At 41.9% G+C, this 17,286-nt stretch overlaps 1 protein-coding gene across 2 annotated transcripts in view; it reads right to left on the bottom strand.

Moving 5' to 3' along the window:
- LOC132895751 (retinal guanylyl cyclase 2-like) overlaps window positions 1-17,286 on the bottom strand; it is a 29,737-nt gene that overhangs the window by 4,673 nt on the left and 7,778 nt on the right. For both annotated transcript variants that reach the window (XM_060936586.1, XM_060936587.1), the window contains exons 3-17: window positions 16,953-17,254; window positions 15,468-15,825; window positions 15,259-15,343; window positions 15,055-15,151; window positions 14,440-14,574; window positions 14,263-14,343; window positions 14,007-14,183; window positions 12,445-12,601; window positions 10,720-10,869; window positions 9,754-9,902; window positions 7,079-7,242; window positions 6,768-6,960; window positions 6,096-6,270; window positions 5,325-5,423; window positions 4,616-4,710 (exon numbers count right to left, since the gene is read on the bottom strand). In XM_060936586.1, coding sequence (XP_060792569.1) covers window positions 4,616-4,710; window positions 5,325-5,423; window positions 6,096-6,270; window positions 6,768-6,960; window positions 7,079-7,242; window positions 9,754-9,902; window positions 10,720-10,869; window positions 12,445-12,601; window positions 14,007-14,183; window positions 14,263-14,343; window positions 14,440-14,574; window positions 15,055-15,151; window positions 15,259-15,343; window positions 15,468-15,825; window positions 16,953-17,254 — 2,417 coding nt within the window. The remainder of the gene's footprint in view (window positions 1-4,615; window positions 4,711-5,324; window positions 5,424-6,095; window positions 6,271-6,767; window positions 6,961-7,078; window positions 7,243-9,753; window positions 9,903-10,719; window positions 10,870-12,444; window positions 12,602-14,006; window positions 14,184-14,262; window positions 14,344-14,439; window positions 14,575-15,054; window positions 15,152-15,258; window positions 15,344-15,467; window positions 15,826-16,952; window positions 17,255-17,286) is intronic.

Here is a 17,286-nt window from a genome sequence, read left to right as displayed (position 1 = left end):
CATAAGAACCTTATGCCATCTGTGAAACATGGTGGTGGTAGTATCATGGTTTGGGCCTGTTTTGCTGCATCTGGGCCAGGACGGCTTGCCATCATTGATGGAACAATGAATTCTGAATTATACCAGTGAATTCTAAAGGAAAATGTCAGGACATCTGTCCATGAACTGAATCTCAAGAGAAGGTGGGTCATGCAGCAAGACAGCGACCCAAAGCACACAAGTCGTTCTACCAAAGAATGGTTAAAGAAGAATAAAGTTAATGTTTTGGAATGGCCAAGTCAAAGTCCTGACCTTAATCCAATGGAAATGTTGTGGAAGGACCTGAAGCGAGCAGTTCATGTGAGGAAACCCACCAACACCCCAGAGTTGAAGCTGTTCTGTATGGAGGAACGGGCTAAAATTCCTCCAAGCCGGTGTGCAGGACTGATCAACAGTTACCGCAAACGTTTAGTTGCAGTTATTGCTGCACAAGGGGGTCACACCAGATACTGAAAGCAAAGGGTCACATACTTTTGCCACTCACAGATATGTAATATTGGATCATTTTCCTCAATAAATAAATGACCAAGTATAATATTTTTGTCTCGTTTGTTTAACTGGGTTCTCTTTATCTACTTTTAGGACTTGCGTGAAAATCTGATGATGTTTTAGGTCATATTTATGCAGAAATATAAAAATTCTAAAGGGTTCACAAACTTTCAAGCACCACTGTATACTGTGAATAAATACAGTGTGTGTACATGCAATCAGGTCCATAAATATCGGGACAGTGACAGACAGTTTGTACTTTTGCCTCTGTACACCACCAGGCAGTGCAGTAAAGCACCTTAAGGGAGGAAACTCAGTATTTGGTGATGGTGATGGGTTCCAGATTTCAGGAGGTTGTTGACTACAAAGGATTTGCTTCCAGGTATTAAAAATTATACGTATATTTTCTAATTGGGGCGGCACAGTGGTGTAGTGGTTAGCGCTGTCGTCTCACAGCAAGAAGGTCCGGGTTCGAGCCCCGTGGCCGGCGAGGGCCTTTCTGTGTGGAGTTTGCATGTTCTCCCCGTGTCCGCGTGGGTTTCCTCCGGGTGCTCCGGTTTCCCCCACAGTCCAAAGACATGCAGGTTAGGTTAACTGGTGACTCTAAATTGAGCGTAGGTGTGAATGTGAGTGTGAATGGTTGTCTGTGTCTATGTGTCAGCCCTGTGATGACCTGGCGACTTGTCCAGGGTGAACCCCGCCTTTCGCCCGTAGTCAGCTGGGATAGGATCCAGCTCGCCTGCGACCCTGTAGAACAGGATAAAGCGGCTACAGATAATGAGATGAGATGAGATAATGAGATGAGATGAGATGAGACATTAGTTTGTCCAATTATTTGTGAGCCACTCAAATTGGACGGACTGTGTAATAAATGGCTGGAATTCTTAAACCAGGTGTTCTCAACCTTTTCTACTTTAAGCCCCACCTATTCATACTTGTAATGAGTCAGGGCCCATTAAAAAAAATCCCCAATTATTTTGGCTCATCTATTCTATTAGAATCGAATAATCTATTGTAAAGTGTATTAATGGGATGCAACATCACTCCCTGTTACAGATAGATCTCAGCCAAAAGGGATTAATGATCCAAAAGTGGAGTCTGGTCCATTAACACAAGAACTTATTGCCATGTTTGTGTTCAGCAAACAAGCAAGTTATTAAAACCAAGAAGTTTACTCAAAAGAAGTGGATATAGAAACCATTCAATGGGATTAGATCCTTACACGCTAACAAAGAAGGATTTTTCCTATGAAAGAAAAGTTTACTCGCTAAATTTGACATTAGTAGAATAAATTTTGATCCGATTGTAGCTGTAACTAAATACAAAGACAATAGTTATGCATACTATTAATTAACTTAATGTGAAGATAATTAACAGATAATCAGAAGAAAAGTTTGTTTTAAGATTGTATATATTTTAGTCGGTTGTATTTGTAATTATTTGTATCTGTACAAGCACAACCCCACCAGCTCTGCTGATCAACTTATCATGTTTAAATAAATTTATTCATTCATTCATTAAGAGTTGGAAAATTATCCATCCATTGAGTTCCCTGACGTCTGAGGGAGTTTTTCCTTGCCACCGTCGCCACAGGCTTGCTCATTGGGGATAGATTAGGGATAAAATTAGCTCATGTTTTAAGTCGTTCAAATTCTGTAAAGCTGCTTTGCGACAATGTTTATTGTTAAAAGCGCTGTACAAATAAACTTGATTTGATTTGATTTGATCTCAAACTACCTGGTGCTGCAGACATTGTTCTACACGGACACACAGATGGAAACCTGGAAGAGCCTGGAGGAGAACAACTACTTATATGTGGCTGGGTTAAAGATCTGGGGATCAGGACACTACAAGATAAATCCTGTATCATTTTTGCCCGAGTAAGGAGGAATTTCTGGGCTTTTTGTCCGCGTCTTTGGGATGGTTGCTAGGACGTTACAAGTTTTAGTGTTGGGTGTAAACAAACCACAGCAGCTCGATTCTCAATCCTCCCTGCTCAGCAGACATCATGTAGGCATCACAGATCCATATAATTTACCCACAAGTGTATTTATTTATTCTGCCCAATGCGCACGTGTGCTCTGTGTGTGTGCGTGCATGCGTGTGTGCAGGGGGGTTAAATCCAAAGGAGGAACATGACAATAATAAAGGCTTGTTCTTCTTAATTTACCCACAAATGTATTTATTCCACTTGAAAAGTGTCCGGCAAACCAGCTACTGGATTTGGGACACTACGACCAGTGGCGGAGCCAGACAATTTTTCTAGGGGTGGTCAGACTGACACCATTGTTCACACAGGGGTGGCACATAAACTGATATCTTTTTGTTGTTATTTTTCTGTGTGGCGAGTCGCTGTAGGTCTCGTGGTGTTTCTTGGTCACTCACTCATTAATCTGGGCATCAGGCAGTGACTGCCATGGAGAATTACATCATGAAGACCTGCATAATAAGCTTTTTAATGTATTACTAAGCTGATTAAAAAAACCTTAAACAGTTGTGAAAATTGTGCCATTTTAATTGGTAATAAAGCCCACACAAAAAATTTACACACACACACACACACACACACACACACATATATATATATATATATATAAAAAAGAGAAGATAGGTACTTATACTCATGACCCTCATGACCGTGGCACATTCCGATTTTTTAGAATTCCGTCCGTGATTTGGAAAGAGGGCGAGGAAACTCTGAGGCTCAGTACAGAGAAGAGACGAGGGGATCGGGACACTTTGTCCAATGATCATTTCGTCCAATAGTTAAGACATTTCGTCCAAATCCTTTTTCATATGCACTATCAATTATTTTATACTTCAGGTATTCCTGTGTTCGCAAACAAAGCCCCCACAAGAGCGCTGCTCAGCGCCTAAAGATTTCACATGATCCATTGGGCTTTAAAAATTAATAACTTGCCCAGCGGAGCTCACAGCGAAGCCAAATTTGACAGGGACCCCCCTCTAAGCCTCCTCCTTGGAAAGAGCATGGTCTCGGGTCGGTAGGACTGCGCCTTGGCCCGGGATTCACGAACAAAGCCCCTGTGAGAGCGATGCTCGGCGCCTAAAGATTTAATATAATCCATACTATGGAACTCATTTGCTTTACAAAAATGTGTTTTGCTTCTGTCAAATTCCATTGAGAATTCCTCCTTTTTTCGAACAAACAAATACCTGAAACATAAAATAGCTGATGAAAAAGGCTTTGGATGAAATGACCTGTATTCATACTCGATGGTCAGTAGAAGCATCTTATCTTCAGAAAAGCCTGACTTAATATGGGTCAAAACCACACACGTCTGTCTTCACTCGATCAATCAAATCGTGGTAATACTGAGAAAATTCAGCATTGTTTACAGACGCACTTTCAGCGGCTGCCATCCGAGTTGCTTTGTATCTTCACCATCATGGCGGATGCTCATGACATAGCACGTTTTGATCATGTGGTTGCAAGTCATCTATAGACAGCTACTTGTTCTTCTGTAATTGTGTTGTTGGTGGTTGATATTCAAGTTGAGTGTATTACCGCCACCTACTGTTTGGGTGGAGAACTACTGGTTTGAGAGTGCGCTGTTGAATTGCGTCTATATGGGAACGACTGCATACAGACCTAGTTCCACAAAAAAGTTGCCGACAAAGCGGTGTTGGGGGTGGCGGGAGGGGTGGCCAGAGATTAATTTAGGGTGGCTAAGGTGGCCTTGGCCACCCCTTGGCTCCGCCCCTGACTCTGACATCCTGAACTATTTAGTATTTGACTTGAAAAAAAATTCGTGGCCCACTAGATGACGCTTCCCAGTGGTTGAGAAACATTGTCTTAAATGAGTAATGCAATTTTTTTTTAAACTGAATTAAAGCTGAAAGTCTACACTTCAATCACATGGATACAAATGCAACAAATTCTTATGGACTTGACTGTATGTCTATATACAGTATCTATCTATCTATCTATCTATCTATCTATCTATCTATCTATCTATCTATCTATCTATCTATCTATCGAGAGAGAGAGAGAGAGAGAGAGAGAGAGAGAGAGAGAGAGAGGGAGAGTGAAATGGCCTGCTTTTAGAAACATCAGAATTATATTTACCTTTAATTCAGTTCTTCCACGAATCTGGACCTGGTATCCCTCCTTGAGGTCAAGAAGGATCTTAACAGTGGTGTGACTCACATGGATGCGGTACGCTGTAGACGACAGTGACATGCCTCATCACTGGAAAATTACTCTTATGAATCTGCACTATAGTGCAATATATTTTATTAAACAGGTTTATGACAAATCCCCTGCAGACCACATTTCAAATTCTCTCAAAAAAACTGATGGTGTGTTTTGGGTCTGTAGCTTCAGATTTAAACTCTAATACGGTTTCAGGGTTATTTTCATTATTTCAGCTCATTTGTCTGACATTAACATTTTGGCATTACTGATTTTTAATCTGCTCTACTTTAACATTACATTGCAGGTTTTTCTCTTGTCTGGTTCTATCATCATTAGCAGGACTACCCAGACGACCCAGACACGGCTTTTTTCTGAGAACATTGGTGACTACGAGACTTGGAGAACCCATTTTTAATTTCTTTTGTTCCTTTGCTCTATTATTCTCTCTATTCACCACTGCAATAATTCAAAGAGCAGGCCTTAAATTTGATTTATCTGCACAGCTCAATAACAACAAACTGTAATTTCCGTTTGCACACATTGCGCTGCTCTTTGCTCTTATGAAACCCTGCGGTAAAACACGGGCACCACACCACTTTCACATCATCATGTTGTTTTTTTATATATTCGAGTCACTCACGCATGCCAGTGGACTCCATTCTCGAGGCGATGTTCACCGTGTTCCCAAACAGACAATATCGAGGCATGGTGAGACCTACAACTCCAGCCACACACGGCCCTGAAACACACACAACTCGCGCTGGTAAAGAGGAATCATGAGACCAGGTCATGTAGAGAACAGATTTCTGTTACAAAACAGCAGATGTAGTTTCTTCATCATTTCCTAATCTGTAACTGGAGCCTTTTCCTGTGTTTGAAAGCATCTGTTGTGTATCAGGACCATTTTTATGAAGCATGTTCTTGATATTTGGATATGTACACTGAGGGCAAAGACACTCCACACTGTCAGAAACAGGGTTACAGTAGGAGTCCATTTCTGTCCCCCAAGGTACAATCTACACTAATGTACCCTGTAGGGCTCAGTATTGGACCTCAAGGTAACAGTGTGTTCCTTTTTATGGCCAAAAAGGTACATAAATGTTCCCAAGCAGGATATAAAGGGCACAAATAAGTACTTTAGAGGGTACTGACCCAGTAACAAGTCATTGTACCCCTAAAGGTACAATTTTTAAAAAATATATATTTGTATATGTAAATACTTAATTTATCTAGAAGTTCTCTCTTTTTTCTTTTCTCTGTTTATCTGTAATGATGCTGCTGGAATCTTAATTTCCCTGAGGGAACCCTCCCAAAGGGATCAATAAAGTTCTATCTAATCTAATCTAATCTAATCTAATCTAATCTAATCTAATCTAATCTAATCTATTTTCTGAGAGTGCAGGCTACTGACCCGTGTGCAGTCCGATTCGAATGCGTACTGGAACATCAGGCATGTGTCTCATCTTAAAGGTGCCGATCGCACTGAGGATGTCCAGCGCCATGTTTGTGATCTCAGCAGCGTGTCGGTCACCGTTGGGGACAGGAACCCCAGATGCCACCATGTACGCATCTCCAATTGTTTCCACCTGAACGTCGTAGGTGTGGGTTAGTTATCAATATTTAGGGACATAATCAATAAATTATCTGAAGAGTATAAACATTTTAAGTGTACTGATTATTGCCTGACAGCACTGACAGTGTACAGGACATTTTAATGTTTAAGAGTTCTTCAAACTAATTTACAGTTCACTTCTTTTAAAGGTCATGAGCAGTGTGTGTTTCTATATATACATACACGTCATACAGTTAATCTAATTACAGAAGAAGAAGAAGAATATAATCTCCCATGGAGGATCATTCCTTTAACTAAGTAACAGTGCTCCCAATTAAGGTGTTTCTTCTGACCTGCAAACTCACTCCCAGTTAATTAAAGAAGAATGTAAGATGCAGAAATCCAGGTGTTTTCATTATTATTTTAGGATATAATTTCGAACAACAGATTTTATTATTAGAGAGCTGTTTGGTTAATGAGGTTAATCCCTTATTGTAATATTACTGTATCTTAATAATAAAACCTTTCTACCTTATAGACATCATGGTTTCCAATAATCGCATCAAATAAGGTGTACAGGTCATTGAGTAGATCAACCACTTCGATGGGTTCGCTGTTGGCGGAGATGGTGGTGAAGCCCACAATGTCGCTGAAGTACAACGTGACGTTATCAAAGTACTCGGGCTCCACAGTGCCGCCCACTTTGAGAGCCTCAGCTACAGACCTGCGTATGTTGGGAAACAGCATGAGTGTTACATGGTAAAGACACTTATAGCTGTTATTTATGTCTAGGAGGTGTGTGTAGAGGGTTTGTGTGTGAAATGAGAGTGTGTAACACTCACGGAGGGAGCATCTGTGTGAGCAGTTTTTCTGTTTTCTGCTTTTCAATCTCCAGCTCCTCTGTCCTCTCACGGATGAGCTCCTCGAGGTTGGAAGAATACTGCTCCAACATTCGCAACATGGAGTCGATGATGTTTGTCTTCTTCCCCTTGTTAATGTTCCGAAACTGAGGCCAAAGATGAAATTCTTTTTCACAGCACTGATACCGACACTCAGGAAAAACACTGAATAAGAACATGTCTGTGAAGGTTCTCAGTCATCCAGGTCATTGTAAACTGTGGGTGCTAAAGAAGGCAACTGGACTTGCTTGAAATTCTTGAAGACGCTTCATCTCTCATCCGAAAGGCTTCTTTAGTTCTGTCTGACTAGTCGGGAGTTCCAGGTATTTATCCTCTAGTGGACCAAAAGCAACCCTAAGGAGAATCATTGAGGTCACATGGGCCATTGAGTCATCCTGTAGGTGTAGGTCACTGGGGGCCAGGTGTGAATGGTATTAGCAGCCCAGAGAGTCATTGACCTCACTGAATAGAGGAGGTGGTCCAAGACACCACTTATCAGCCACCTACAATGCAGTCCTTGTCAGACTTCCCAGAAAACTGAATACATATCCACACCAAGAATCAGCTGACTTCAAAGACTCACATGATGGCAGAGAGAGAGAGAGAGAGAGAGAGAGAGAGAGACAACGACCCAATCACCCTAATGACCCTCTAGGCTGCTAACATCGTTTACACCCGGCCTCCAGTGACCCTAAAACCTACAGGATGACTGAGAGGGTTAATGACCCATGTGACCTCAACGACTCTTCTTAGGGTTGCTTTTGGTTCACTAGAGGATAAATCCTGGAACTCCCCACTAGTCAGACAGAAGTGAAGAAGCCTTTTGAATGAGAGGTGAAACATCTTCAAGGATTTCAAGCAAGTCCAGTTGCCTTCTTTAGCACCTACAGTTTACTGAATAGGAACAGAATTCCTGAAACCCATTAGAGAATTCTCATCTCATCTCATTATCTGTAGCCGCTTTATCCTTCTACAGGGTCGCAGGCGAGCTGGAGCCTATCCCAGCTGACTACGGGCGAAAGGCGGGGTTCACCCTGGACAAGTCGCCAGGTCATCACAGGGCTGACACATAGACACAGACAACCATTCACACTCACATTCACACCTACGGTCAATTTAGAGTCACCAGTTAACCTAACCTGCATGTCTTTGGACTGTGGGGGAAACCGGAGCACCCGGAGGAAACCCACGCGGACACGGGGAGAACATGCAAACTCCACACAGAAAGGCCCTCGCCGGCCCCGGGGCTCGAACCCAGGACCTTCTTGCTGTGAGGCGACAGCGCTAACCACTACACCACCGTGCCGCCCCCCATTAGAGAATTCCCAAAGAGAAAAAAAACTTACTTTTTACTCTTTACATTTTAGACCTTTAGAGTACTCATCACAAAGGTTTCTTAAGCATTCATCCAGCCAATGACTGCACACTATACATCAATCACATGAGCTCAGTTGAGCGTCCAATCATTTCAGCTTAGCATCCAATCAAATTCATCAATATAGAAAAAACAATAATGATAAATAATCATGGATCACTTCATCAGCAGCTTGATCTTCTCCTGCTCCTCAGAGTTGTTAGTGCTGTAGTTATCCAGATAATCCACCACAATGTAGTGTGGATGCTGAAGATGAGCCTCTCTGGCCCTGAGGATGAGCCTCTCTGGCCGAACCTCAGGAAAATATTTCAGTATGCTGGAGTAAACAAAGACTCAAGTAAAATGAGGCGTCTCCTTTACCTCCACAGCTGGCATGAACTCCATCTAAAAGCAAGTTATGTTTTGCTAATTTGTTAACTTTAACTGGGTATGTTTAATTGAACTAGCCTGTTTTCTTTACTAATGCCAAGTTAGAGTAGCATTAAATCCAGTTGTTAATGTAACGCTAGTCATGTACAGTAGCTGAGCAGCAAACCTACAGAAACTGAGTGATGTTTTCAGACAAAATGTTGCTTTAAAACTATAATAATCTAACAGTTTTAAATAACATGACATTAGCGTCACTTCATCGCTGAGGAAATTCACCAGTTAAAAACCTTTATTTTTACTTTTAATACGGTATGTACTTCAGCTTGAGTATATTTTTGGCTGAAATACTTCTGCTGGGCGGCACGGTGGTGTAGTGGTTAGCGCTGTCGCCTCACAGCAAGAAGGTCCTGGGTTCGAGCCCCGGGGCCGGCGAGGGCCTTTCTGTGTGGAGTTTGCATGTTCTCCCCGTGTCCGCGTGGGTTTCCTCCGGGTGCTCCGGTTTCCCCCACAGTCCAAAGACATGCAGGTTAGGTTAACTGGTGACTCTAAATTGAGCGTAGGTGTGAATGTGAGTGTGAATGGTTGTCTGTGTCTATGTGTCAGCCCTGTGATGACCTGGCGACTTGTCCAGGGTGAACCCCGCCTTTCGCCCGTAGTCAGCTGGGATAGGCTCCAGCTTGCCTGCGACCCTGTAGAAGGATAAAGCGGCTAGAGATAATGAGATGAGATGAGATACTTCTGCTTTCAATCCAGTAAGATTTTAAACACTTTCACTACAAGTGTAATTTCTCTGACGCTGAGGCTGTGGATGAATTAGAAATGAATTGATCGATTGTCTTGATTGCTGTTGGATCTGAGTGAAGGAGAACATCACCTGTTCAAAGATCTCATCAAAGGCAGGTCGTCTGTCTGGCTGCTCGTTCCAGCACTGTTTGATGAGCTGAATGCATTCCATAGGAGCGTAGTCTGGAGAAACCACGGGCCGGCACAGCGGAGGGGGTTTCTTAATCTTCTGGATGATTTCTGGAGAGAAGAGGACACCACTTTGGATTAAAACATTCCATAACACACCACAGGTATGAATAACAGTTTGAAAAACCTCAGTGGAACCGCTAATGAACCTGATGAAGATATCTAATAAATCTGCTGAAATTAAGCCAGAGATCCACCTTTTACATCATATAATAAAATGATAAGGATTATTCCTCTTTACTCCTCCAGAAGGATTATTCTCCCGTCTTTCAGGTTATGAATCCCTGCAGATTGTTTATGTGCTTGATGTTTACCTGCTTTGTTAAATTGCATTGCATAAAAGGATCTTTCAGGTAAATAGATATAAATATAATTATTCTTATCACACGGCACACCATTAGTGTTTTTTATTATTATTATGGCGGCACGGTGGTGTAGTGGTTAGCGCTGTCGCCTCACAGCAAGAAGGTCCTGGGTTCGAGCCCCGGGGCCGGCGAGGGCCTTTCTGTGCGGAGTTTGCATGTTCTCCCCGTGTCCGCGTGGGTTTCCTCCGGGTGCTCCGGTTTCCCCCACAGTCCAAAGACATGCAGGTTAGGTTAACTGGTGACTCTAAATTGAGCGTAGGTGTGAATGTGAGTGTGAATGGTTGTCTGTGTCTATGTGTCAGCCCTGTGATGACCTGGCGACCTGTCCAGGGTGAACCCCGCCTTTTGCCCGTAGTCAGCTGGGATAGGCTCCAGCTCGCCTGTGACCCTGTAGAACAGGATAAAGTGGCTAGAGATAATGAGATGAGATGAGATTATTATTATTCACATCAGCACCACGCTGTGTGTAGGCATTTCTTCATGCTGGTGTATTTATGGCTCACCCTCAGCAGGCATGTGGAGCATGAAAAATGGTGGCTCTCTCAGCACCACCTCTTGGACGATGATGGAGAAGCTGTAGACGTCACCTTCATAACTACCAAACTGTCCAGGGTGTGGAGTACGCAGGTGTTCAGGAGCGGTCCACAGCAGATCTGTGTGAAGACCAACATGCAGTGCAGTGAATCCAACTCACAAACATTTAACCCTTGACACCAGGCCTGAGCAACATGATGCTATAATACACATATCACAATCAACTACAGCACAGCACACATTTCTGAGACGTCATGGATATTATATTTTAAACCCCAACTTTTAATAATTGCAAACCAAATGTAGGTAAATAACTGAACTAATATATAGATTTAGGCACTGCCTTAAAGCGGAGCTCCCATCTGTTTCTGGGTTGTAGAATTTTCTTATATCCTAGCCAGTCTCTTTTGTTTTATTTCTTTACTGGCTAACACTGGCCACTAGGCGGTGTGTATGACTGGTAATTACTAACACTGGCCACTAGGCGGTGTGTATGACTGGTAATTACCAACACTGGCCACTAGGCGGTGTGTGTGACTGGTAATTACTAACACTGGCCACTAGGCGGTGTGTGTGACTGGTAATTACTAACACTGGCCACTAGGCGATGTGTGTGACTGGTAATTACTAACACTGACCACTAGGTGGTGTGTGTGACTGGTAATTACTAACACTGGCCACTAGGCGGTGTGTGTGACTGGTAATTACTAACACTGACCACTAGGTGGTGTGTGTGACTGGTAATTACTAACACTGACCACTAGGCGGTGTGTATGACTAGTAATTACTAACACTGGCCACTAGGCGGTGTGTATGACTGGTAATTACTAACACTGGCCACTAGGCGATGTGTGTGACTGGTAATTACTAACACTGGCCACTAGGCGGTGTGTGTGACTGGTAATTACTAACACTGGCCACTAGGCGGTGTGTATGACTGGTAATTACTAACACTGGCCACTAGGCGGTGTGTATGACTGGTAATTACTAACACTGGCCACTAGGCGGTGTGTATGACTGGTAATTACTAACACTGGCCACTAGGCGGTGTGTATGACTGGTGGTACACGTACACGGACAAACCACAAAAATCGACTCGATGGGTTTACTATTTTTTCTTAGGTATGATGCTCCGCTGGAGCTCCACTATAACTTGTTCTTCTGCAATATTCACAATTTCTTTAATAACTCTGCTTTTAGGAAACTTTGTTCTTCTCCGTTTTTTAGTAAACCCACATGACTGACAGTCAGAGACTGTGATTTCAGCAGCGAAGCTCACGTTGAAGTCTGAGAACTCAACAGTTTTAGATCAGCTGACCCGTTCTGGACTTTATGCTTCGATAAATTTATTCTTTCTGTTTTTCTGTTCTGATAACATTTCAGTATAAAGTTTGTACACACTGCTGCAACATGGCTAGCTGTAGAAACATTAACATTAACCTTTCTGTAAGTGTTTGTCTGCCTGTGAATGTTGTGTTTGAAACATTCTAATAACATTATGAAGAATTATTACAGCAGATGAGTGTAAAACATTGCAGGAACATCATTTCGGAATATTACAGCCCAACCTTCTTGGAAACCTTATGAATGTTATAAAAAAATAAAAATAAAAACACTTTCTGTTACAGTCAATGTGTTTGCAGATTTTTGCTGATGTGCTGAAAGTTTATTCTGTGTGTAAATGAAACACTTACCCTCCACTTTGGGTTCTGTGTAGGGGAACTTTTGGGCATGGAGAACTTCATTGTAACCGTAGTCAGTTACCTTCAGCACAAATCGTCCATCCACAACACAGTTACGGGATTTGAGTCGGCCATGACACACACCCCTGTGGTGAAGATACTTCATGCCCTGACAAACCCAAATTAAGGTAAATTTAAATTCTTATATTGAGACTGGTCAGACCAGGGCCGCGTTAACCCTTGCCGAGGCCCTGGGCAGACCCCCCCCCCCAAGCCCCCCCCCCAGCCTGTTGTCAACTGCGCTCAGCAAATTCACCCCCTCAGACGTGCCTGTCTAACTAGACACAGAAACTTAAATAATGACAGTGGCACAATTAGAAATACTATTGAACGATAAAACTTTATATCCATCATCACCTATTTAATCGAGAAAAAGCAATGGTGAAATAGGCAACTGCATGGTGAAAAAATCCATCAGACATCACGGTTAACAAGTCTGGTTAACTAAAGTTTAACCTCAAGAAGCCTTTGAATGAGTGAGTCAATGAACAACATGTCAAGAACATAACCGAGGCCTACAACAGTTTCTTTAGTATTCAGAACAAGAACATTCATTTGGTATATAACCGTTCGTTTTCATTTTGGAATACAGGCGACTTTTAACTTGTGAAAACAAAGAACGATAACAAAGAAAGAAAAATATCTTGCTTCTCAGAAATAAATCTCAAAATGTTAGGCTATGTGAAACATTTCATCCTTGTAATGTCCCAAACAGCAGCGGCACACAGCTTTGCGCATTCAGTTTGACAGCCATGGGTCAACTTACAAGGGCACTTTCCTACTTTTCTGGAAAGCGAAGTCTTTAATTAAATCTTTGAACTCAAGCTGGCGTAGCGTGTGAAGACATGGTGGACAGTGATCATATTGACAATGATGGGTGATTTATGCGACGGGAGAAGGTGGGCTTCCTTACAGGTGGCGAAATGCATCAAAAATGTTATCAATATGATCAAAACTTCTGAAAATATCGTTTCATATTTTCCGATCTCGCTACCTCCAAGGCCCCCTAGTGGCCGAGGCTCTGGGCAGCTGCCCATGAAGCCCATTAGGATAACGCGTCCTTGGATCAGACATTCATCTGAGTGTTTATGGAATACAGCTTTAAAGGTGGGTTCGGGGGAAAGGGGAATCACGGAGTGGATCATATCCAAACATCAGAACTGTGCCACACCATGGTGACCTTGTTTCCTCTCATGAAGGCTGAGAAAAAGAAGAAGAAATGTGTCTCCATTTTTGAATGCTGATTTTTTGTGTGTGAGGTCTTGGGTCTTTTTATGGTTTTTGAGGCTCTAGATGATGATGTTACAGGGTTACTCTAAAAATTCATGAGAGAGTAGCCTGTAGCATGAGTCAAGTGTGATAACGTCTCCATTTTTTTGGTCATCATTAGCATCATTCTGAAACATCCAAATCCCAGGCCATGAGCCACTGCTTCTTCAGAATTACCAACTGTTCCCCCCAACACAATAATCATCTTTTCTTCAGCTTCACAGGGTGTCATCCTGTCTGATTACCTTGATCAGGTCCAGTAGCAGTGAAGACTTGAACATCCAATCCAGTTTAACATCTTCATTGTGAAGCAAATCCTCTAAACTTCCACGAGAGCAGAACTCAGTGACGATGGCAAAGACACCATGGTCATGAAAGAACCCCAAGAATGGAGTCAGGTTCTCATGACGGATATCTCTCATCTGTTTGGGAAACAGTTTTGTTAGAATATTTAAAATCCATAATATTCTTATTATAAAGACATCAGTGAAAGAGACGTACCAGTTCAAAAACATCACTAGTCTTAGGATTTATTGACCTGAAGTGTCCAGACGGCAGCCGCTTCAGCCAAGCCCAATCCCCCTGAACAGAACCACAATAAAACCATGAGAATATGTTCTCCTGCTTGAGGAAATGGAAATTGGATTAAAGTATGAGATAAACGATACTTTCTTGTACCTCCAGTATGGCCACGTTGGAGTTTTCGTAGCTGGGCTCAGCAGTGTCGGAGACGGAGAGGCGTGAATTCATTCTGCTGTCCATTTCTGACAAACATCTCTCTGCCTCTCCTTTACCATCATCTATACTCGCTTTCTAAATCACAGTAATTACGGGGAAGGTTTAAATTATTAAAAATGTCACTCATAAATTCAAACTTGAAGCCGAATAAAGGACACAGTGTCCTGTTTGAGAGCAGATGAGAATTAATTGCTTTGTCATCCTGTCAAATTGTTCCTCAAATTAATTGTTCGTATTTAATTTTATTCAATTTTTCAGGATTTGTTTTTTTGTTTTTTATGATACACTGAATGACGAAAGGGCAAACATAAAAATGAGTAGAAATATATTGTACGCTAGCAACTGGAGACAAGTGCAAAAAATGATGGGAATTTAAAAGACAGTTAATTGTAATCTAATCACTGATCAGCGTTTTTGACTTTCATTTAATGTAATGGCAAAAAAAACAACAACAATAAATTACAGGATATTGTCCTGAGGACCTTAAAGTAATCACAAGGACAATCTGACTCAAAAGTACATGATGGTACATCATGTCGTCAGTATGGGACTGACCTTATTGCTGAGAGAGGGATTGATGAAGGTCACATCGGCCAGAGTGAGGAGAATCTTATTGGGACCTCGAACCATTCTGATCTGATTGAGACGACGTCTAGCATTTTAAATCAGCAGGAAGCATGAGCAAAATTAATACATACTCGACACTGAGCACAAAATGAGGAGTAAAAAAATGATATATGTAGCTTACAGTATTCTTACCGTGTACAATATCCGAGACTAGTTATGAACAATATTATGAGAAGCGCTGATAGGAACACCTCCAACAACATGAGCGGGTCTAGTCCTGATGCAGGAAAAACAAATCAGTTTGTTAAACTATGGTTTCCAAATTGGATTTTGATTAGTATACTAACACTACCATGAAAGTAATGAACCAAATCCATATACTTTTCCAAACTTAGGCCTACCTCTGGTACAAAGAGGTCCTCCAGGTATGAACCAACATCTGGAGTCAGCTTTGGGCTGAACGTCGCCAGGGAAGTGGATCGGTCTCCCGAGGTAGTGAACAGCGTTAGCCTGTATGTCCACAGTGTGAGTGGGGTGCAGTTCCCAGGAATGGCCATCTGTATCCAGCACCACATAGTCCACAAGACTAACTCCAGAACCGTTGGTACGAACACTCTGACTGAAACCTTGGAACACCATGTTCCCAGTATGGCGAGCTAGATTTGTCCCTGAAAGCCAGGATGCAGACTCACGAATGTTCTGTAGAGCATTGGCAATGAAGATGATGGACGTGTAAATGGTGCCAAAGAGAGGAGACACCTACAGGGGAAGTAAAGACCATGTCTCAATGTTTCTGAAACAATACATCTATAGAGCAATGAAAAGATTCTGTAATGTGTTTTATAACTGAATGAATTTTCTTCATTTACACTTCACACAGTTTAATTTCTGAATCAGGAGGTGCTGATAATTTTCTATAACAGCAGCTCTGATGTAGTTCCTGCTATAACACAGATCACAGGTTTATATTAATGCACTCCTTCTAATATGTTATCGTTTCTATGGCAACAGCTCGTTCACAGGGACGTGTACAGCGGATGCTGCATATAATTGAACACTAACGATAAACAGATTTTAACAAAGAAAACACTATAATCATTGATTGGGTGATGTTTTCTATTAAGAGACATTTATTTAGCATTTTATGGAAGGAGTCTCCAGTGTCAGCTCTCTGTAACTCTCTCTAAGATTCCTGACTCTTCAGGACAGAGGAGTTTACACATATCGGCAGTTTCTCGGTAATATGATGAGGCTGCGTCATTTTTTTTGTCTTATTAACTTCAAGACAGAAAAACCAGACTCTGAGGAGGGAGGGAGTGTTTATAGCTGCTATAATGGAAGTGAAAACAGGAACTAACTTGTCTCAAGAACATTCTATAGTTTAACAAATCTCTTAGAGTAAAAATTTTGACTTTTTTATTTTTTTAGCTGTTATTTTTAGTTGTTGTATTTTGCTTTTTAATTAGTAATTTGTTTTTCAATTGTAATAATTTAATGCAGGACCCCCAGTGATAGCAGACACTGTCTGAAGGGGTTTATCCTGTTGAAATATTGGTTAATAAATAAATCATGGATGTTCCATAACATTAAATGTAAGGAAAAATGGATTAAAAAATCAACAATGTGTTGTTCATTAATAAATAAAATATTGTAATATTTGGCACATTGCTGTGGTGTAAGAGGAAGAAATCCCTCCAGGACGGGGCAGGGCAGGGCGAGGCAGGCCAGGGTGACACTGTTATGACCTTGATGTTGATTATTTCTCTACAACAGCATGGCCAATGTGAATAGTTCCTTACGTAAAGACACCTGACGATGCAGTATATTTAACTTAAAGCTGTGAGGGACATGTGGTAAAAATTGGGGTAAAACTCCAGGTGTTGTACCTCGTGAGGTTTAATGTTTGCAGGCACCTCTTTAGACCTGATAGCATCCTGGTAGGCCTTGTAGAAAGAGTTCTCGTCTGAGTCCAGTGTAATGGTTAACACAGCATCGTAGGCCAGTCTCAGCTTGCTGTTGCTGTGCAGTGCGGGATGCATCACCTGCTTGTACGGCAGGCTGTAGAGCAGTGTATCGTAGGGCACAAAGACCACTGAGCCATCGGTCAAGTGCATGTCCAGAGCCGTCTCCAGCAGACGCTTTTGAGTTTTCCCACCGATCAGGACCGAATGCATGCACAGGATCACCACTGTGTAAACGGAAATAAAAGAATACTTATAT

The sequence above is a fragment of the Neoarius graeffei genome, chromosome 12 (genome assembly GCF_027579695.1).
Source record: "Neoarius graeffei isolate fNeoGra1 chromosome 12, fNeoGra1.pri, whole genome shotgun sequence".
Taxonomy (NCBI): domain Eukaryota; kingdom Metazoa; phylum Chordata; class Actinopteri; order Siluriformes; family Ariidae; genus Neoarius; species Neoarius graeffei.
This window is presented reverse-complemented; position numbering and strand designations above follow the sequence as displayed.